General features: G+C 36.4%; 2 protein-coding genes across 6 annotated transcripts in view; one reads left to right on the top strand and one right to left on the bottom strand.

Annotated features, from left to right (window-relative positions):
• Nucleotides 1-1,945: 1,945 nt before the first annotated feature.
• Nucleotides 1,946-10,955, top strand: kmt5aa (lysine methyltransferase 5Aa). 2 transcript variants are annotated; one of them, XM_044333507.1, is made up of 7 exons: nucleotides 1,946-2,209; nucleotides 5,505-5,655; nucleotides 7,097-7,406; nucleotides 7,503-7,587; nucleotides 8,128-8,187; nucleotides 8,779-8,969; nucleotides 10,694-10,955. In XM_044333507.1, the coding sequence occupies exons 1-7, from the start codon at nucleotides 2,201-2,203 to the stop codon at nucleotides 10,902-10,904; spliced, it is 1,017 nt and encodes a 338-aa protein (XP_044189442.1). In that variant the 5' UTR covers nucleotides 1,946-2,200; the 3' UTR covers nucleotides 10,905-10,955. The 2 variants fall into 2 exon arrangements, with proteins under 2 accessions (XP_044189442.1, XP_044189443.1); XM_044333508.1 differs by having other exon boundaries at nucleotides 1,948-2,209; nucleotides 7,097-7,385.
• Nucleotides 10,956-17,051: 6,096 nt separating this feature from the next.
• rilpl1 (Rab interacting lysosomal protein-like 1) overlaps nucleotides 17,052-23,967 on the bottom strand; it is a 29,038-nt gene continuing 22,122 nt past the window's right edge. For 3 of the 4 annotated variants that reach the window (XM_044333498.1, XM_044333501.1, XM_044333502.1), the window contains one exon: nucleotides 17,052-23,344. In XM_044333498.1, the coding sequence (XP_044189433.1) occupies nucleotides 23,212-23,344 (133 nt within the window). In that variant the 3' untranslated portion in view covers nucleotides 17,052-23,211. The remainder of the gene's footprint in view (nucleotides 23,345-23,967) is intronic. The other variant, XM_044333499.1, reaches the window with a different exon arrangement.

Genomic DNA, 23,967 nt, shown 5'->3' with positions numbered 1-23,967 from the left:
TACTACGAAAATATGTCATTAAAGTAGAGCTTTAAATAGTTGTTATTGAATTTTGGGGCTATATAATAAGCCAAATTTGTAGAAATATATTTGTTTGTAAAGAATAATCTTTTTTTTCAATTTCTGTATCCTCTTGGAGTACATATTGTATATCAAATTACTGAAAACACTCTAAAAATATGACGGTAATCTTGTTTTGTGTGCTGAGCATCTATGACGGTCTATAAGTAGGGCTGATGGAGAGAATGCAGGAAGCATTTGATGAATAAAGCATGATTTACCAGAGAAGAATTGTGCGACATGTGTGTTCATTCTAAAAGATAGAGAGTAAACCAGTACTTGAATTTTTCACAATAAAGGAGAAAATCTACTTTCTATGTCTGTGACAGTGGATGTAATTAGGATTCTTTTAATTAAACTGGTCAACAGAAAATTTACTTTTGGCAACATGGGGGAAAAAATTACACTATAAAACACAAAACAGTGCATGAATTGCATTTCACCTTTAATGCTGGAAAATAAGTCTCCCAAGTTGCAGTTATCTTGCAGATTTTTCTGTATTTTGCTGCATTTATGTTCCTCCTTTACATCTACAAACCCTCCATGTGCTACTGCAGAAACATCCCAGTACTCCCAGGCTGACGTGAGGTGTGATACAGCTCAACTGAAGTCTCATCAATCAATACAATCTCCTACTTTGCTTCCGAGTCTCCTACATGCCCTCTGGTCAATACTAGCTTAGAAGTCATGTGAGTCATGTGAAGTAACAAAGCAGCAGTTGCTATATGCACCGTGTCTCCCTTGTCAGCCAAGAACCTGGTGTTAAGATGAAAGTCGGTTACACAAAAGTGACTCTGTGTGTGTGTGTGTGTGTGTGTGTGTGTGAGAGAGAGATAGAGAGATTGACAGAGTATATTTAAGCTGGATGTTTTATATTTAAACCTGTAAAATGTAACCGAAGCATCATTTTCTTCTGAACACTGGGAGCTCAAATTGCTCAGAGTCATTTTGTCCTCCAGGACTCTCCTCCTGGTCAGTTTGGAAAGGAAAGAGAAGAGTCTTAACCAGATTTTGATCAGAGCTGCAACGATTAGTCGATTAATCGATGAGTCAGTCGACAGAAAATTAATCGCCAACTTTTTTGATAGTCAATGAATTATTAAATGACTGACAATTTGCTGTTTTTTTAGTTCATATATGACAGTATATTGAATATCTTAACATTTTAGACAAAATTAGCAAGCTGAAGACATTAGTGTTTATTTCATAGACTAAACGACTAAATAATTAAATGAGAAAATAATCGGCAGGTTAATTAATAATGAAAACAATCAATTAGTTGCAGGTGCTACAGAGGCAAAAATAAAACAACAAAAACAGATATTAAGCAAGATTGATTATTTTCTTGGTTAATTGTTTTGTCTAAAAAATGTCAGAAAATAGATTTAAAAAAAAAAAAAAAGCCTGCTATAGTTTCTTAAAGCTCAAGGCAACCTCCTCAAATGTCCTGTTTTGTCTGATCAATGGTCAAACATCCATATATGACACAGAAAAAAACTTTTAATTATCTTTGTCAAATATTGATCTTGGGAAACACTGTCTAGGGAAACACAATGACAGAATTTGATGCTGAAATGTGGCAGATATCCACTTCATATGACTAACTCAGACTGCTGAAGCCTCATATAAGCTTCACATCAACTTTTAAATGCATTTTTGCACAGATTTGTGGGTTTTGGGCCTCCATCGCTTACACTGAAAGCACATTTAAAGGCGTATCTTTTAATAGCCAGTACGAACAGGAGGAATGATTACAGCGAGGGAAAGCTCTTTCACTGCTCATATGGACACCTGACTGTTGTTTTAATATAAATAAATAATAAATAAATATAATATATAAGACTGTGAACCTGTCCTTTAAAACGCACAGTACCGCTGTCGGCCTGCAGGAGGCGACATTGCTTCGCGTCTCCTTCATTTACATGTTGAAAAATGGCGGAGCGGAGCTGTGGACGCTGCATCGGTTGAGCTGCAGGCACTTTAAAAACACAACAGACGGGCTCACAACCACAGTGGAAGGAGCCTCCGTGTCGGGACGGCAGGGCAGGGTTTTTTTAAAATCTCTGAACTGGCTGGAGACTTCATTTACATTTTTTTTATCCCCGAAACGAGAGCGAGGAGCCACGAAAACAAGTCGGACATGAACGGGGTAAGTTTGCCTGTCAGGGCATCACCACCACCGTGCCAAACATAGGGGTTAAGTAGCGAAAGCTAGCTTAAAGTGGATTATTACTCCCTTTTAGAAACAAACCAAGGCGCTTCTATATGCGAGGGTGTGTCAGAAATATTAATATTTAAGTTTAATTGCATTTTTGATTGTAGTTTAGTTAACAGCAGCTTTAAATGAGAGCCTCCATGTTTAAGAGTGCTTAGCTAACATTAGCTAGTAATGAATGCTGCATGTGCTGCCAGATAAAGACGTAACTGTATTTTCTGATATTAAACGGGGTCAACAAATGGATAGATTTGTCCTGGCAGGGTTTTAACGTTTAAAAGCATTTGTTTAAATGTATTTTTTGAATCACGCTGAGTGGATATTGAGCCAATGGGCCTGTGTGTGTGTGTGTGGTTGTTAAAGGGACTGAGCTGATGTGGGTGTGAAGCCAGCATGGTCTCCTCCCCACAGCCCCACAGCCCCACCCACACCAGTGATGACTGGCACCAGAGCTGTGATCGATACATTTGATCAGTTATGAAATGAAGTGTTATTCTGGATACTTTTATCGGTGTGTTTCTGTTCATAAAGCAGGATAACTGGCCCGTAATGAGCAAAGGCCCACAGAGTTTGCAGGGTCTGTTTTCTATGATTAGTCGATTCATTGAAAGAAAATAAATCTTCATATAATCGATTCATAATTTCAGTCATTATTCAAGTAAAAATGCCAAACATTCTTTGGTGCCAGCCTCTCAAATGTGCCTGTTTTTTTGTTTGTTTGTTTGTTTGGGCTCTTAGACACAACAACTAAATCAAAATAGAGCTGCAAAAATTAATTGATTGACAGAACATTAATCCTCAACCATTTAGATAATCCATTTGTGATTCAAGCAAAAATGCCAAAAATTCTTGCTTTTTGGTCTTCTTGGTTTCAGCGTGAATAAAAAAAATAAAACAAACAAAAAAGAAACAATCTTTATTTATTCAGGGAAGTTCAAGTTTCAGAGGAAATCTCACTTTTGATTGATTAATTGTTTTGAGTCATAATTCAAACAAAAATGCCAAATAGTCTTTGGTTTCAGCCTCTCAGATGTGACTATTTGCTATTTTTCTTTGTCATACATGACAGTAAATTGATCAAGGTTATGTACTATTATACAGACAAAACAAACGTATAAGTAGAGCTGCAACAGTAAGCCAATAAATCAAAAGAAAATGAATCCAACTATTTTGATAGTTAATAATTTCAGTTATTATTCAAGCAAAAATGCCAAACATTCTTTGATTTCAGTGTCTCAAATGTGACTATTTGCTGTTTTTCTTTGTCATATATGACAATAAATTGAATATCTTGAGGTTTTTGACAGCTGGTCGGACAAAACAAGCAAACTGAAGTAGAGCAACTAGTGCAACTACTTTGACAATCGATGTAATAATTTCAGTCTATTCAAGCATAAATGAATGACTTGTTCACGTGTCTCCTCTCTTATCCATATGTCTTCTTTTTACATCATTAGCGACTCGATTCACCAGACGTTGATTCATCTGACGTGCCTCAAAACGAATACGTGACGAAGATTTCAACAGACCGATCTTGTTCAGTGTGATATGCAACGATCCTTTAAACTAGACTCAACAGCAAAGACCAGCGAAAAAAAATCTGAAAGCCCGAAGCTAAAAACAGTCAGGCGTTTAAGGTGATTTTGATTAGATATGTTAGATTTAATTTTACATTTCTAAATTTAAAGCTCCGTCTGAAGACATCAAAGCGAACGTAGCTGATGAAGAACACGCCAGAAACAATCCTCCTTCATCACTTTAAAGTCTGTGATCAAAGGCGGAGTTCACGTCATGAACACTTGAATACCGAACATCACAGTAATAAAACTCGGATGTTTTACATAAACGTCAGACATAAAAGGATTCAGTGATTTATAAAACACAATGACACAAGCAGCAGAAAATCTTTGAATATGTTTGTGTAACACATCTTTGGGATGTTGGTTGCTCAGATTGATCAATAAATGCTTTTACTAACATCATTTAACACGTTGTCACATACGAACCAGGATCCAGGTCGACTGTGACTTTACTAATACTCATGAAAAAGCTGAAGTAGAAATCTCTGTATATGATATTATTCTGTATCAATGGAAACTATTGTATTTAAGGCCCGACTGATACTGGAGTTTTGGGGCCGATACTGATATTAGGTTGTAAAAAACTATATCGACATATTGGCCGATAATCTTATATATACAGATATATACATTAACACACATTTTTTGCAATGATCCCTCAAATGTGGTTATCAAACACTTGTGATAAGATATGTAATGGAGATATGATATCTTACAGTTTAACAGTAAACTTCACTGAGAATTTAATAATTATAAATAAAACAAACACATCCAATAAAACTTGAATTAAGAAAAAGGATCAAATATGCACAAAATGCTGCCTATATAACTTTAAAAATAAAAAATATATCAGCACATATTGGATAATATAAATGCTGATACCGATATATCTGTGATATCGGCTGACTGATATATCGGTCGGGCTCTAATTTTACTAATCGATTAATTGTTTTAAGTGGGTTTTTTTTCCATTAAAAAGGTCAAACGTTCTCATGAGGATTTGCAGTTTTTCTTCATCAAATACGACAGTAAATTAAATATGTTTGTTTTAGAAACTAATAAATTTTAGGCTTTACTGCAGGCTGTAAGCAGTTCATGGTCCAATCCATTAATTGAGAAAATAATAATTGACAGATTAATTGCAGCCTTTCTTGTAAACAAACTCAGTGTGTTGTATCCTTTGAGTCCAACAGAAGCATTAAATACATTTTTAACATTTTGAAACCTGTATCGTCCACATCCACGTTTACTAGCTATTCTTCTTCTTCTTCCCTGCCTTTGTTGGTGCTTTGCTGCGTGTCTTGAAGCGTTATAGCCACCCGTAGATCTTAAAAAAACAAACAAACAAACAAACAAACAAACAAACAAACAAAAAATATGTATTTTAAAAAGACGCGAGTCTCTGTCTTTATCAGACAGATCTGAGAGGATTAGTTTAGAGTGATGTCTTGTGAACGGCTGCAGCGGTTCCTCATTTTTTCTTTCTTAATTTATTTGATTTATGTATTTCTCTTTAGAGTTTTCACCGTGTTAATTGTGTCTCTGTTGCTCTGACTTTATTTTATGGAGAATCGAAGCTCTTCTAGCGTTTTTAACCACGCCTTCAGTACTTGACTTAAAATGTTTTATTTTCCTTCCTGCATTCACAGGAAATTGTATGCAACAGCCATTCAGTCACTGTCTTAAGCTGCACCAAGTCCATATCACCAGTTCACGATGAACAGACGATCAAACTGACACAGGAGGACCGGTGCTCTCCAGTTTTCTCCCAGTTGAACGACGCTCAGAGGCAGGGAGAAGGTGAGTGTCTGTGCTTGCTGCTCTACAGAGTGGTTGTAGTGTGTAAACGCTCCACAGGAGAGCAAACACGTCATGCAAATTTGAAATAATGTTTCTCTTATTGTCAACAAATCTCATGAGAGTTCGGTCACGCTAGCTTGTTTAAAAACAGCTCCAAAGACTGCGATCACATTTTTAGTCCCACAAGAGTAGTTCTGTGTAAGGCAGACGCCACTGAGCATGTGCAGGAACGCGGTTCAGTTCACAGCTTCGTTAGCTTGTTGTTCTACAACATCACAACCACGGATGTATAAAGAGAACTGGAAACAGGAAGAGTGCCGGGCTTTGAAGCTAATTTGACATAGCGGCCAAACTGAGTAATTACAACGTCACGTGATGCACGCTGGCCCAAAAAGACTTTTTCCCCCATAGACTTACATTGTGAAAGAGATGTCTTTTTTTTTTTTTAGCGTCCGCCAAATGACTCGTCTCACTATTAGAATTTGATCCGTTCGGTCCGATCACATTTCAAAAGCCTAAAAGAAAGTCACTCGTGTGTTTGCTCTGTGGGCCGTACAGATTAGGAAGAAGTTTAACTTTTTAGGCTTCATGCGCCGCTGAGCAACTTTCATAGGAATGAACAACAGGGCTCCGCCTCCGACGCCGTATCTAGTTCTCTTTATACATCCATGATTACAACCTCTGGACTTTGTGCTACATTGTAAATTTCTCAAACAGCTTAAATACAAAGTCAACATACAGTCACAGGTCACTTCATTAAAGTAAACCTGTGTAGTCTAATCCAACACAACAGCTCTGCCATAATAAATCCTACTCTAACGAAGCTTCTACATTTTCAGTTTTTGTTGACATTGTCAGAAAGATGATGATTCTACTTTATGTTAATTATTGAGGTCGTACTGGGCGGTGCTGGTGATGCATTATATTAAATAAGGTTCCTAATATTTTGTCCACTACATTAACATAAACCCTATTAAGCCCACTTGCAACTTTTGATGTTTCTTCCAATGAAGCTGCTTGTTACATAAATGACACTTTTTATTGTAAATCAATCAGATTTGTCAATATTGAGTTATCAAAGCAAACATGTGACATGTGCCTGCTGATCCCAGAAGAAGTTGCAAAAAAATTTAAGAAATGAGTGATTTGAATAAGACATATGTTAGAATATTACTTGAATCAGAAATACTGTTTCTTTTGAAATCAAAATATGAGTTTTAGCATGCTAGCAATACAGTAGCTGCATGGTTTATTGCAATGACATAAAGCATGATAAGTATGTACAGTTTACATTTTTGTATGCAGTTTATATTATTATACTGTTAAATAGATAATAAAGTGAGTTGAACTGAGGGAGACAAAATATTAGGAACACTTTTGCTTTAATCGATACACCAACCAAGCATAAAACTTTATTTTTTAAAATGTTCTTCCTCTCCAGGCAGGAGAATAAACACCATCAGCGCTACGACGAAAGACTCAAACTCTGAATTCACAGAGATGGAGAGCAGCTTCATCCAGTGTTCACCCTGCTGGTCAGATGAACAGCCGTCACCTCCGCAGCTCCACCGCTCTCAGACCTTCCTCCGCTCGCCAGCCGAACTCCCCCAGCCACTCGGCAACAGCTTGTCTCACACGTCTTACCAGACCAACAACAGAAGAGCTCCGCACGGCCAGCAGAGGAGTCGAGTCCGCAACAGGGTCAAAGACAAGAAATCCACACCCAGATTGTACGCACGGCCCCGTTACTGGTGCTTTTTTTTTTTTTTTAATAAACCTTATCAAACAACATGATAGTTTGATAACTTGTCATAAATGTTTCATTCTTGTTTGTTTTTTTTTCACAGTCTTGGGAAAACCCTTCAAAACCAAAAGGTTACCGACTTCTTTCCAATAAGACGAAGCTCAAGAAAAAGTAAAACGGAGATAAAGGTAAGATTTATAAAACAAAGCATTTCATTATGATCAGATTGTTGAGCTTCAGTAATAATCGATTATTGAGTCATTTTTTTTAAATAAAAATGCCAAATGTTAGCAGGTTACAGCTTCTCAAATGTGCTGATTTAACGCTTTTCTTTGAGTAATACATGAATAAACTGATTATCTTTGGGTTTTGGACAAAACAAGACATATGAAGACATCGCCTTTGACTCTGACTCTCATTTTTCACTATTTTCTGACATTTTATAGACCAAATAATCGAGAAAATAATTGTTATTTGCAACCCTGTCATGCTGGTTTGGTTAGCCATTCAAAATATAATTGGAGCAGCTGTTTCTCTGATCCTGTTTGTGCTGCTTGTTTACATTGTTTTATTTTCTGCTGTAGATGTTTTGGGATGAGTATACAGATGTACTGTGTGTGTGTGTGTGTGTGTGTGTGTGTGTGTGTGTGTGTGTGTGTGTGTGTGTGTGAGAGAAATCTGACCTGCTGTTTTTCAGTAACACCGTCTCATGTTGTGTTTTGTTTCAGTGTGAACAAAAGAAGGCCATAGACGACCTCATCACAAACGGAATAGAGGAAGGAATGGAGGTACGCTCTGTTTTCTGCCTTTATCTCTAAAAATATCTGCTGCTTGTTTATAAAGCAACATGACCGACTAAAGCGGGCTATTGTTACCATGGAAACGTCTTCCTGCAGACTGGCCCGGTCCTGGTCAAAATAGGCTTAAAGGACGAGTTCACAATTCTTCAAATCTGTCTTAAAACAACAGTCAGGAGCCCAAATGAACATCGAAACGTGTTTTTCTTGCTGTAATCATTCCTCCTGTTCATACTGACCATTAGAAGATCCCTTCATAAACTTTATCTGAAGCTAATATGAAGCTTCAGCGTCCAAATGAGTTAAATCAAGTAGATATCTTTCAACGTTACAGTCTTTTTAGTGCCAAAGTCCCTCTTTTTGTTACTATACTTCCACCTGCAGCTCAACAGGGAAACACAAAGAGGGAATTTGATGCTATAAAGACTGTAAATGTGTCAGATATCCACTTGAGATGACTAACTCAGACTGATGAAGCCTCATATAAGCTTCACATCAACTAAATGTGGATTTTGTCCTCCATCACTTACATTGAAAGCACATTTGACAACTCTTTCAGCAACTTCTCGTACTTCTTTAAAGGTGCAGTATATAGAAGGAAAGGGGAGAGCAGTGTTTGCCACTCGGTGTTTCCAGAAAGGCGAGTATGTGGTGGAGTACCACGGAGACCTGCTGCAGATCACGGACGCCAAGAAGAGGGAAGCCGAATACGCTCAAAACCCTGCAACCGGCTGCTACATGTACTACTTCCAGTACCTCTGCAAAACATACTGGTACGATAAACAAATGCATCTCCTCTACATTTAAATATAATGTATTAATGGACAACATCCTCCAGCTGGAATCACAGAGAAGTTTATTATTTACCAAAAACTGAAATGCAAACAAAGATTTAGGACTTAAAAGACTGTACTGGTAAACAAACTTTGCACCTGAGACTTTTATCAGTTCAGTTCAGACTTGTTGATAAAGACACTTTTCAAATATCATTGCCAATAAAAACTCCCTCTGAAAGTTATAACAGCTGGAAATATGCAGAGTTTTTAAAGCAATTTCACATTTACTTACTGAAAGCTACTAACAGCTTAAACATGACAGTTAAAAGTGTTGTGAAGTTCTGTTTAAACCTGTTGGTTTTATCTGTTTCTGGCTTTTTGTTGACAATTTTCATGATTTTATGACGCAGCGATCATTTTAGGGATTCGTAAACTTAACAAAAGTTATGCGTTTTAAAACGAAAACATATTAATGTGGATGTAGCCTTAAAAATCTTGAATTATAATAATATTTATAATTGAATTATAACGTTTCAGCTGGTGGAGAGCAGTACAATAATAATCATTTCTGCCTTTTTGAAGAAATGATTTCACTGGGAAAATGTTGAAATTAATCTCAGCATCATCTCTTATCCTTCATTTAACTTGGTAAAAAAAAAATCTCAGTGAGATTAAAATCTCTTTTTCAAGAGTGACCTGACCAACAGAGCATCGTAAACATGGATACAACAATAAATACAAACAACATAAATAGACAAATATAACTGTCAACACTACAAACGAGTGAACACAAGAAATCCAGTTAAAGCTATAATATGTAATTATTCCACATTAAAATGTCTAAACACAACTAGACCTATGTTATATATTTTGTTTACCCCAAATGTTTCCAACCATTTTCAAACCCAGAGAAATCTGTAATTTAATCAAAGTAACGGACCGTTTCATTTGGTCGCCTGTCAATGCCGTCATACCCCCTCTACCAAAGAGTAACTTATACATCGACGTTGTGGTTGTTCCACAGAAACTGTTATAAATTGACTTTTATTCAGTTTTAAGCCACATTTTCATGATAAATTTAGGTGGTTTTTAACTATATCTTTTAGCCGGAAGAAGGATTTTAGTCATTGGACGTCTGGATCTTAAGTTATCAGAGAAATAAACTGGGCAAACGTTAGCAGCAGCTCGGCTAACAGCCCCTCCAGGAAGTCTGGTGGTCACCAAACATCGTCGGAGAAATATTGATTTTTTTTTTTTTAGGTGAAACAGCTTTATTCAGTGTTTTTACCTGTAATATACGGGTCAGTTTGTTCTGGAGAGGAGGAGACCTCTGCGGATAAAAACATCCCGAATGATGAACACTGGAGTAATCCTATCCCGGTGAAGCTGGTTATTTAACAACAAAGACAACAACTCCCATGATCCCTTGCTACTTCACACCGTCATCACACTCCGTCTTTTGTTATTGTTTTGATTGAGACGCCTAGCGGCTGAAATTACATATTGTGCGTTTAAGATAAACAGGAACAATTTTCTAAAACTATTTCAGCAAAACATTTAAGAGCAACCACATTGACCAAGAGCACAGTAACCAGCTCTGATCATTTCAGGTCCTTCTGTACGTTGTTCCAGGAGGAAGTACGTGTGTGTGAAACGTTTTCTAGTATAAAGACTGATGTGAACGGTGTGTTTTTATCTCTGTTTTTTTTTTTTTTTAACAGCGTGGACGCCACGAAAGAGACTGATCGAATGGGTAGGTTGATCAATCACAGTAAAAATGGAAACTGCCAAACCAAACTCCACGACATCAACGGCGTCCCTCACCTCATCCTCGTCGCCTCTCGAGACATCGACGAGGGCGAGGAGTTGCTCTACGACTACGGCGACCGCAGTAAAGCCTCCATCGCGGCTCACCCGTGGCTCAAACACTGATCCTCGAGAGAGAGGAAGAAAAAAAAAAAAAAAAAAAGGAAAAAAGGGAAACGTACAGTAACACTCGTGTTTCTCGTTAGCTAGTGTACAAAAAATGCCTTAGAAACAGAATGTGTACCCTTCTCGTTCCAGTGTCGAGGAAGCTGGATGGGGGTTATGTGTTAAAGGGGGGGGATCAATAGGGTACTTATCACATTTCAACTGAGGTCCATCTGCCTCGTCAGGTGACACCTGTACTTTTATTTATATATGTATATGAAACATTCTGGTTGTTTTGCAGCACATTTATTTTGTACATTTTGTATTACCTATAGACCAATGCTTCTACAGCATGCAGGTGGTAGTTAATGCTCTGCATTTTTATACTGCTTTTTTCTTAATTAGTTGTTAGATACTTAGCAATACTTATATATATATATATTTATGGCCCCAGAGCCCTCGGGATCAACAAGAACTATGAGATGCAAATTACAAGCCCTTTTAAAAAAAACAAAAAAAAACAAACAAAAAAAAATTCTTCTCTTGAAGTGGGATTTGATTTCATCCGTTAAAAACATTCACAGTCTGCCGTTGTTCAGTGGGAGTGTAAGGGTTTACCAAACTCATGGTTCAGTTGGCTTTTCTTTGGGTTTTGATTCAATTTGTTTCTAAAAAAAAAAAAAAATGGTTTGACATGGGAGAATTTTACTTTTTTTTTTTTTTTAAATATATATTTACTGTTTAACCTGCTGTTAAACATACAGACTAAAAGTATCACATAGGAATACAGAAACTGCTTAAATGTATAATTTACTTCTGTTTTTTATGCTTTTTTGGGGGGTTTGTTTTTATCATATGTAGTATTTTTTAATATTTAGGATACATAATACATTTGAGTTATAGGCAACGCTTTAGTCCCCCAATTTAGCATTTATGATCAGTATATATATATACATTTAATAAATGGATTATAACACACTATAATGTAGTTGTAAGCAGATATAAGTGTTTATTTATTTTTTTTGTCAGGAACTATGACTCTTAATGTTTGCTGCTCTATAAACGGATAATGAATTTACAAATACAAAAAATTACAAATACTGTACATTAATACACTTGAAATGTCCTTATTTGCTTATAACTACATTATAGTGTGTTCTAAACATTTATTAAATGTTCATATGCTGCTCATAAATGCTCTATAGGGGGAAATAAAGTGTTAAAATGTTTCTTTAAGTTGACTTACAACAACCTGAGGAGTCACGGTGTCCATCTCATCAACACTATTTTTCATGAAGATCTTAATATAGACTTAAATTTGCTAATAATATATATATATATATATATATATATATATATATATAAACTGCTAATAAATGCTAAAGATGTGAACTGTAAATTGTTACCAAACGATCATGTAAATGTCTAAATAATTCAAAAGGTTTTTTGCAGATACCTACAGGTATATTCTGTTTGTTTAAATACACATGTATATAGACGTTTGTTAAGGAAATATCTTTAGCTAATATAAATAGACTTAAGAATTAAAAGACAGCTTGAATTTGTCCATAAACTCGACTGGTTTACATGATTCAGTGTTCTCAGCTGGCAGGTCTCCCTTTTTCACTGGACTCTTCAAATATAAAGTATTCAGCTGATGTCAGTACATTACTGCACGATGTAGATATTTATTTGCTTGGGATGGTTTAAAGGACTGATTTGACATTTTGGGAAATGTGTTTTTCACTTTCTTGCTGAGATGAGAAGATAAAACTAAATAATAATAATAAATATAAAGCTAATCAGAGCCTTCGACTCGCCCAGTCATCATAAAAGTAGCCCAGTTTTTGATCACTATTCAGCAGTTTTTTGTTTTTTTTCAACACTTTTCCTTAAATTCTGTGTAACATACTTCTTCCTTAATGGCCATTATTGTGTTTACACTACGGTGGTGGGACAGAATTAACCCCATCAGAGCCTCTCAGTCATGTTCTGTGGCTGAATTATGAGCAAAACAGGAAAGTCTGCAGGTCTGTTTTATATAAGTTTGACTCAAACACAAAAGCACGGACAAAAAAATGTAAAAAAGACTTAATTTATATGAACCAGACGTCATAAAACTTTGACCAAATGGTCGGAGGACGGAGGAAAAATTAAGCGTTTGGTCATAAAATTCAAAGTCTGTTTGAGCCACTGACAAAAATGTTACATCAAAGGTAACAAAGTGTGTGAACAGTAAATTTTTACAACACTTTTATTACAAAACTATGACCGAATAACTATTTAGATAATGAGGTAATGAGCTGGAATGTCATTTGTTGTATTCGGTCATCGGTTATTACATGTTGAGCTTATCAAACTTGTAGTCGCAGGAGATGAGGGGCTGATTTATTGACACGTAGCCAAGCAAAAACATCACAACTGGTCCACAAGTAGCCGAAACTGTTAATATAATGATATCAGCCTCTCCAGCCTGCACGATGGTTTGGTGTCCAATAGACGTTTAGGCGTTTGGTGAACTTTTACACTCCTCCTGTTCAGGATCTTTGCAGAATTTCTACACGTCTGTTCTTCTCGCTCACAAAGCGTCCATGTTGTTCATAACCAGATGTTCCATGTGTAAAGTATTTAACAGTTGAACTGCCAACAGGTCTTTTTTTTTTTTATTTTAGTAGCTTTTTCAAATGTACTTTCTCATGAATTAAAGCTACAAGGTCAAATTTAGCCCAAAGATCCACACACTCCACGTAGCTTAATTATAATACAGAGTTTTATTGTAATTTACAGTGTTTAGCTTGAATAATTACACGTGAAATCACTCAGAATTAATATACAATAGAAAAATGCCCAAATGGGAGCGTTCAGATCAGATTAATAGATCAGTTTTAAAGGGTAAGGCTGTAAATATTCTATACTTTTGTGTTACTGTTAACAAATCCAATGAAAAAACCAAAAACAACAAAACTCAAATGACGAAAATGGTGAATTTGTTGGGGACTATTTTCGGCAGCGGATGAATCCACATTTGGTGCTTTAGTGAGTATTTCTGGCAGCAGGACGGTGTGTGTGTGCAGGATTGAAAATAAACTATAGTGTGTGTGTGTGTTCATGGTGATGGAAGAACATCAACAGTGCAGCGGTGTGGCTCGCTGACGTGTTTTTAATAGTTACAGAGGAATAATATATATCAGGCTTTGATACACACACAATACTTGTTAGTAGATGAATTTGTTGTTGGTTTTAGTCTTTTCATGGGATTTGTTAACAATAAACAAAATATAGAGTATCACCAAACTTTAAGATTCCTTCCAGACATGTTTTAAAACATATAAAATACTCAAAAAAGTTACCTTGTTAAAATTGTTAAAATTACACCTACTTCTCCTCGCTTATTGAAGAATCCACAATCCATGAAAATATGCAAATTTAGAGGCGTCTTTAAAACATCCATCAAGCTATAAAACTTTCTTATATATAGAAATTAATTTATTTAGCAAAGTCATAGTTTGAAGTCAGTGGTTCAGTACAAGCATGATGAATTCAAAGTGTATTTTGTGCTGGCGGTTTTCTCTTATGTGTCTCCATGAAGTAGCAAAAAAAAAAAAAGATAAAAAAAAAAGAATCGTACAAGTGTACACGATATGCATTATCACTGTTTCTAGCAGAATAACACACGTTCATATATTTCGTTAAATGGCACTTTCTCCTCTTAAAAGTGATGTTTGTATTATTGCAGGTATCATCTAAATTTTAATACGTTTCTTTTTTTATTATTATTATGATTTGGGTGTCATTATTTTGGGTGGATCCTGAGGCTCCTTCTTAAAGGGGAAAGTTCAACATTTTGGGAAATGCTCAGTTAGATGAGAAGATCGACACTAAATATGAAGAAACAGCCGGCAGCCGGTTAGCTTAGCTTAGCTTAGCTTAGCATAAAACTGTCTGAAGGCGAAAAAATCCGCCTACCAAGCACCTTTTAAAGCTCACTGATTAACACGTCATATCTCGTTTGTTTAATCTGTACAAAGTCACTATGAGGTTGCCAGGCAACCAGCAGAGACTCCAGGAAGTCACTGTGTTCTTCAGCCAAGAAAGAGTCCGACGTATAATAACTCCCCACAATGTGTAATTTTTACACTTACGCACATTTTTACACAAGCTTTAACATTAGTAGTGAGATTTTTGGGGTTCTACAAGGAGGATTTTCTACTTTCAGACAGCCACGTTAGCTGTTTCCCCCTTTTTCCAGTCGTTATGCTAAGCTAAGCTAATTGCCTGGCTGTAATTTAATATTTATTGAACAGAAAGTGATATTGTTTTTCTCATCTAGCTAACTCTCTGTAAAAAAAAAAAACAACAAATAAGCACATTTCCAAAAATGTCAAACTATCCCTCTTATTTTATTTTATTTTTTTAAATATGTGTTTTTGGGCATTTTTTGCCTTTACTCAACAGTTGACAGTAGAGAAGCAGAGAGGAAACAAGGGGGAGAAAGAGGAATACGACATCCGTTGCGGTTGTGTGTGCACAGTAACCATTCAACTACCACGACACTCCTATCCTTCTGAATTTTATTTTTTATTTATATGTAGCAGGTTTAATTCAAACTTATGGTAAATGGAGACCTGGCAGTTTGTACTGAATGTTATTCATCTTCTCTCGATAGATTTCTGTGGCTGTTGAGGTTGTGCAGGAGATTTTCCATCAAAGTGTTTAACAATCATGAAGGGATGGGCAAGCTGAGTCCTTCAATTTTTCCAAAATATTCAATATATTATTGAATTCCTGGATTCTTTTGATTGCCTGATGCAATTTCATCCAAATACAACAGGAAAAAAAATATAATCAGTGTTAACACAAAGAGCTCGGTCATAAATGTATGTAAAAAAAAAAAAGTATGTTTCAGGAAAAATACACTGTGTGTAAAATATTTCAACACGTCCCCTGCCTCCTCTAACAGTAGCATTATGTATACATGCGTGAAATGTTTTCATACAAACCTTTCTTAAACAAGTGTTACATTTCCGATTATTCCATTTTTTTTATGTAGAACTAATGCAATAATAACTGAGGGGCAAAACTGACCTGTTGGCCATTTTAGGACAGAATAGATCTTTGCTGTTGTAGCGTTGAATAAATCTTTATGCTGGGGTTTAGGCATCGACGAATAAAGATGTAATATGCAAGTAACATGACTGTGTGTCTGATTTGTTCTTATTTAAAAGACATTATCTTTTCCTTTCTCTCATTTTAAGACCACAATGTAACAGAGCATCATTCAGTTATGTTGTTTTTTTTTAACCCAGGTTATAGTGAGTGGGTTAATTTATGCAAAATTATTCTTAAACTTTAAAAAGTGATTACAGCCCAGTTTCTTTTAGCCAAAGAATGAATAAAAGATGTTCTTAGTAGACTTGAAGAACACAATCAATGCTGTTTAAGCAAGTTTCACAATTTAACTTTAACATAAATCAGTTGCCTAATATCATACATTATATCAGTGGTGGACAAATGGTGGTCTGTGGGACAAATCCGGCCCTCCAGCAAAAATATTTGGCCCCCTGATGAAAGCTAACTTGCATCGTTTCCATCAAAACTTTTAACATAATTTTTCGCAAATCTACTGTAGATAAAAAAATAACCAAAGTTTGTGTAAATCCCAGTTATTGTAATATAACGGTGTTACATCTAATGCTGTCCCCACACCAGGAGAAGCATTAAAACCAGGCTGGTTTGAACAGGAAGTCTGATAAATCTGCCAGAACATTGATTTAACTCTACAACTTTAGCCTGTTGGACCTTCACAAATAAAAATAGGTGGCAGTCTAACAGAAACGGCGCCATTTCTTCCTAAGGCGACAACAACAGCACTTTCAATCGATCGTAAATGAAGCAGGTCGCTGTTTATCGTGTGTGGATAACCTTTTAAGTAAGTCTCAAGCCTGAAAAAGTGCAGCACAGAACATATATTCATGTATGAGTCATTTTTAGCCAAAGGAGTGTTAAAATAATTCACTTATTAATGTGAATCATGACATCTGTTCTCTGTTAACAATCCTAAATAGCGTTATAACTCAGATTTATTGAACAAAACATATAGGTCTATGTTTCTGACTCCTGCATTATATGAGGCAGGTACCAATGTAAACAAAACAGACACACACCTGATACATTACAGATATTTTATTATTACGGAGACATAAAATCCAGCTCATTTAATAAAGCACTTATCCATCCATTATATGTTTTAAATATCCACTTTAATCGGGCTCATAGGAGACTCGGGGAGGGAAACACATGAGAGATGGTGATCAACACTGACTTAAATAATGAGCTGACATTTCTGCCCACATCTACAATGATGCTGCACTTCCAACAGGTTGCCTTTGTTTGACTATATTTCCCTTTAAATGCTTCACTATTTTAAATTCTTCATGCGTAAATTGTCCAGATCCCTTTGACCTCAGATATCATCGTAGCAGTTTAGAGTATGATTTGAAATAAGTGTCTTTATTTCATTGTTATCTGTGCGTATGTAAAACAGGAGAAGCTGCTTTTTACACTCATTGACATACACATATTTTGTTTCAGCCTCATTTATAGTGTTTTTGTCATTTTACATTAATTTATTCCACCTCTCAGGCTGAGTGTAAATGAAGATAAAGTGCCACTACTATTAAAAATACACCCGGTCACGCTGCAGCTGCCTCTCAGGGGGCATCAGCCAGTGTTAAGTGTGAAGGCAAGCTGTAAAAGCAGACGCAGCAACCATCCGTTAGCGTTTAAAAAAATAAATGTAAATCACACTTTGCACTTCAGCTTTATTAACTCTGTTTAAACCAGTTTAGAAACCAGACTGAAGCTTTTTCCTGAAGTAGTTATTTCTGACTTCTCAACAGTCTTCTTTCTTATAACAATCTCAGGAATATTTAAATTTTACTTGAGATGTAACTTCATGATTTTACACTGTATTTAAATACTGTGCTGTTTTTCTTCTGCAGTGCAATTTAACACAATGTTTATATTTGAGGCCTTATATAAATGATGCATAAAAACACAATGTGTACACAAGGTCATTATGTAATTTCATTTTGTGTATTATGTATGGTTTTCATGTGTAAATTTGTAAATGAGAGCCTTCTTTATTTAATGGGGTGTAAAATCTGATTTTGGAGTTGGATTCCAGTTTTTGTCACAAGGGATCATCGCCTCCCTGGTGAGACGGCTCGCTGTGGCCTGCAGCCAACTCTCGTGAATACTGACATTTGACAGAGTCACTGAACTGTGTAATCACAACTTCCAGGTCCGTCACATGACGCACACAGGCCCAAAGAGCAGTTTTCCTGCACACAATCATGGGAAAAGGAGCGGCTGTAAAACAGTGAATAATGTTTTTTACCAGCGTCACAACCCCCATGAAATATTCTCCTGTCTGGAGCTCTTTGGAGGGTGGACTTTGGACACATATACCGTTTCCTTACAGTCGGCTTGAGTAGCTTTACAACATGAAACAACCTCCCAACAATTGAACTCTACTCCACCTGGTTAGAGACCTATGAGCCACCAACCCTCTGCTTCATGCATGTGATAAACTGCAAAGGCTGTTTCAAGTTTTTCAGAGGAGGAACCTGTTCTTCCTGTTGAGCAGGAGGTGAGGAACATCAATGAAACATCTTGAGCAGTACAGCAGTATAACACATTACAAATAAGATAGAGTACTTATTCATGACATGTATTTCAGTGACTGCACTGATCTCATTGAGAAACCGAAGAACAGAGGCTCAGGTAAAGGAGAGCTGGCTGAGAGATGAATTCAGCCTGCAGCTTTTACACGAAGAGGTGCCCACCTACTTAGCAGACGGTGTCTGGGACAGATTCTCCTGCGATGTATGTTGCTCAAGCTCTAAACAGACTTGATAGATTGATTGAGCTGATGACTCTTGGCTCATTGCTTCATTCTGTCCCATTCCTGGACATGCTTGTAGAGAAAGTGGAGAGTCGCTTTCCTGACGTGGGCATACTGGGGGACTTCAAGGTCTTCAGTAAAAGACTCTGCTGGAGACCTTGATGTTGCTGGTGTCAACCGATCCCCAACTTAGCCTGGCAGCAGCTATCGCCCTCATAGCCCCTTGAGAGGCTGTTCTGCTCTCAAGTTAGTGAGGAATTGGGAATCACAGAATGGCAAAATAAGGAAACTACAAAAATAAGTATATGATATATATAATAATATCATAGTCAATGTCAAGACTCCACTGAGAAACCGCCTAAAGGATGGTCATCTCAACGTCTGCTGCCGGGTGGCAATTGATGAACCTCAGCCTGACATCTTAGACTATAAAAAACTGGTCTGAATGTTTTACAGGAACATCAATAGGAAAGTTAAATGCTCCAAAGGCTGTGACATCTGCTAATTCTAGTCTGTGACATTTGTGCACATGTATTTCAATGAAATATCTTGTTAAAGATATTATGAAAAACTACAACCTGTGTAGTTTTTTTTAATAAATATTGTAATGAAGATGGTCTAAAATGATGTGAAAATGCATCGTTTTTAGTCAAATAACATCACATTTTCTTGAGGGGAACCTCTCCCAAACCCCCTGACCAAAGGAGCCACTCCACTGTCACCACAGCACCTAACCCTCCAGAAATCTAAGGAGACCCCTGTAGACGACCCAAAGACACGGCGGTCTCTCTATCCTTTTTAACAAGCTGCTGGTGCTGATGAAGAAGAAAAGAAAATGTTGCTGTTCTTCTTGCAGCACAGTGAGGAAAACGTGGCAAAAGCTCTGGTGGCCTGTAAGCTCTGCCCATCTATGGGCTATGACGCCAAGAAGAGTGTCGTGGTGGACGACACGACAGACGAGCTCAAAGAATACTCAAAAGAGTTTGGGATGTTGGCAGTGGACCTGCTGGAGCAGTTCAGGCAGGATGAGACGATGGTCATTAAGCTGCTGATGTACGAGCTGAAGAACTGGAACAACTCCACTAGTGCTGCCCCCTACCGAAGATTTTCCTAAGCGACTATTATTCGTTAGTTCAAGCCATTAGTCGACTAGTCGTTGCACGTTTATGATATTAATTTAATTATTTAAATATATTTTGGGGGGGAATCAGAAAATGGTTTGAGCTCCAGGGCTGAAAAAGATGTTATAAGTAACATTATTAACACTGTGCCACATTACAGAGAAATACAAAACTGTAATAATGAGCCTTTACAATATAAATTTTACAAGTGCACGCACAAAGCGAGCCGCCTGTTAACGACAATGCTAACGGCAAAAGCGGTAATAATTCTGAATGTTTCGGAACAACCAGCGAGAATACTGAACATTGTTAATTTATTTCAACACTGTATAACAACACACAACTGATGAACTTCTAACAGACTTGGCTGAAAAATGGGATAAGCGGAGTGCGGAGCTGCTGAAACTCCACCTGGTGGCCATTCTGAGATGGTACCAAACTCACAATCAAACTGCATGTTTTCTGCAGTGAAAGGGGTTTACAGCGCTGGTGCCTATCTGCATGGACAGAATAAGGGGGGAGAAGTTGTGACAAGGTTGGAGGGAGCTGCTGCAGCTTTTTTATTTTTTTCCTGCGACTAACCGACCAATGAAAACTTGGTCGACTTAAGACTCTTTTCATTGACTATTGGTTTGGTCAACTATTAGGCAGCAGCCCCTAAACTCCATATGTTTAAGTCGGCTGTCTCTTCCCATCTACAGCACTTCTGCAGTTAAATATTGACAATACTGCTCTAATAAAATCCAGTTATACTGTAAGTCGGAGTGCTTAAATGCTACAAGGCATCTGCACAGATTATTGCAGTTCTTGCGTAAAATGCAAGTTTGATCATAAAATCAAGCTGAGTAATATTTCTCCATACGCTGCATCTGTTTGCTTAATAACCACAGAGGAAGGTAAATTTAACCTGCTTTGGTTCAGCTGGTGATACTGATGTTTTTAAACTGTAAGTTTGTACATATGCAAAATGTGCAGTGACAGCTTTGGCACAGTTTGAATTAAGAGCAGATTTTATGGGAGGCTTTTTTTGTGACTTTAGATGGTGGGCGTTAGTAGAATTCTTATATTGCATCTATTGCTGAAAGAAGCATAAACTTGCATTTGGAAGCCCATTTCTGCCAGGAAAGAAATGATGAAATGTTATGCATGAAAAACACATATACCCATGGTCAAATTTATGAGATAGGAAGTCAAAATAATGATTACTTATTAAGTCATAATTATGGTAAGTCAGACTTATGGTGACTTTCTAAGTCAAAATTATGAGATACTGAGTCAAATGTATTAGATACTAAGTAATAATTACTAGATACTAAGTAAAAATTACAATGATTTACTAAGTCCAACTGTACGATACTAAGTCAAAATTATGAAATACTGAGTTGTATTAGATACTAAGTCATAATTACTAGATACTAAGTCAAAATTTATGCTGACTTACTAAGTCACAATTACAAGATACTAAGTCAAAATTATGAAATACTGAGTTGTATTAGATACTAAGTCATAATTACTAGATACTAAATCAAAATTTATGCTGACTTACTAAGTCACAATTACAAGATACTAAGTCAAAATTATGAAATACTGAGTTGTATTAGATACTAAGTCATAATTACAAGATACTAAGTCATAACTATGATGACTTATAAAGTATGATGTACATCAAAATTATAAGTTACTAAGTCAAAATGACAAGATCCAAATTCTAAGATACAAAGTCAAAATCACGATGATTATAAAGTCCAATTATAAGAGAGTAAGTCAAAATTATGATACTAAATCAAGATTTTGAGACGCTAAATCATAATTATGACTTACTAAATCTAAACTATAAGACACTAAGTCAAATGACAAGATACCAAGTCCAAATGCTAAGAAATTAAGTCAAATTACAATGATTTACTAACCCCAATTGTAAGATACTAAATCAAAATTATAACAGTCTACATTAAAGTTATGAACTACTAAGTCAAAATGACAAGATCCAAATTCTAAGATAAGATAAGTCAAAATTATGATGATTTACAAAGCTACTTATAAAATAGTCAAAATTATGAGATACTAAGTCAAGATTTTGAGATACTAAATCAAAATTATGACTTACTTAATCTAAACTAAAAGACACTATGTCCAAATTCTAAGAAAAGTCTGAATTACAATGATTTACTAACTGCAGTTGTAAGATACTAAATCAAAATTATGACGTTCTAAATTCAAATTATAAGACACTAAGTCAAAATTAATTATTATTTTTAATTTACCATTATTGACTATGAAAAATTCTGACTCAGTGTCTCATCTTGACATTCCTTGACATTTCTTTTCTTGGTAGAAATGGGCCTTTCATGCTGGATGTGCTGTATTTTATATATAAATATGAGTATCTGTTAGTGTTTTTATCTCCTTCTGTACACAGCTTTTAAATTGTGATTTTATGCAACATGTTATACATAAGGCCTGTTCTCTGTAGATGTGTAGAGCTGCATAGTTTGAATTTTGCAAAATGCTGGTGATGGACCTACAAGCTGCCCTCATAAAACGGGACAGAAAATTGAAACAACTTAATGGGGCACAAAAGTGTTTTTCTTATTTATGAAGTGAAAAGACTACAGTGCTTTCTTTGCCAGTTTGCCTTTTATTTCTACAGGATTTATAATATAAAATCCTCATCCTTTAAAACTTACCTTCATTTTTAAATCAACATAATTCAATTAACATCTAGAGTTTTAGTGGTTTTTGGATAATAAAATTTACAACACACTTTTGTGTCCCACGCCTTCATTTGTGCAGTATAGCGAGTAATTTTCACTCACTGTCTCACTTTTTGTCATTCACCAACATATCATTAACCACCTGGATTCTACAAGCACCAACTTTCCACTTTCCATCCAACAACTTGAGTTTACCTTCTCTCCTCTGCAGGTTACAGGAATCATTTCTTATTCTGTAAAAACATTCAAGCACCAAAATATTTTCTGGCATTTTTAAAGTTGTACACTCTGTATGTGCCATCAACACTGAGCTATATGAGTCTTATATGTTTGAATAAACTTTTTTTTGGGAGGTTTTTACCAATTTCTTTAGATAAGCTGGAGCCTCATTCAAGGTGATCCGTTCACTCTTCCCTCTTTTCAGTCTTCTCACCTCAAGCGCATGATTTTTTCAGTTGCAGTGTGAGTCACTAGTGGTGGTTTGGTGTTTGCAGTTGATGCTTCACAAGCTGGCCTCAAGTGATGGACATGGAGTGTTAAGAGAGTTTTGGGGTTTGCGTAACCTCGACAAGTCCTATATCCGTTGACTACATGTGCTGTAACGCCTCCTGGGCTTGTTCTGTGTACACGTCGTCTTTCCCTGCCCACGAGCCGAGGCCGGCGTCAAACTGTGCACTCCTCTGCGAGCCCCGCTGCTTGTCACGTGAGAAGAAACTAAACCTGAAACAAACAAGAGGATAGAAAGAAGACAGAGGCGATGTTGTTCAGTATGTTATTTAGATGTAACAGTAATACTTTAGATATGCCAATTAAGTGTCAGCAGCGTGTGCAGTGAGTATCAGTTAAATTGAAATTTGAGTTAGGATTATGGCGAAATACCATTTCAACATCAATATATCAAAACTATCATATGTTTTAGGCATTAAGACATTAAGATTTTTTAAAGTCTATCCAAAACTCATGAACGCTGAGAAAGATAAGTGGTTGCTGTAATAATTCTTCCTGTCCGTACTGGCTGATCAGTGATCCATTCCCAACATGACTGCAATGGAAGACATGAGGGACACAGTCCTCGTTCTGTGCAGGAATACATTACAAAGTTAATATGAGCATTCAAATGGTTAAAATCCAAAGTCTTTTTAGTACAAAATTCCCTCTTTGTGTTACTGTCTACTTCAGCTCAGCCGGGAAACACGGTCTGGTGCAACAGAAAGAGATAATTTCATACTAAAAAGACAGTAATTTTGGAAGATTTGGAAAATTTCACAAGTGTGTTTCCAGGTGTTGGAGAGTACTACTGCATATGTGAAAAAAGTAGTATAAAGCCTGTTGTGTTTCCAGAG

This window comes from Thunnus albacares, chromosome 18 (assembly GCF_914725855.1).
Source record: "Thunnus albacares chromosome 18, fThuAlb1.1, whole genome shotgun sequence".
NCBI classification, from domain to species: Eukaryota; Metazoa; Chordata; class Actinopteri; order Scombriformes; family Scombridae; genus Thunnus; species Thunnus albacares.
This window is presented reverse-complemented; position numbering and strand designations above follow the sequence as displayed.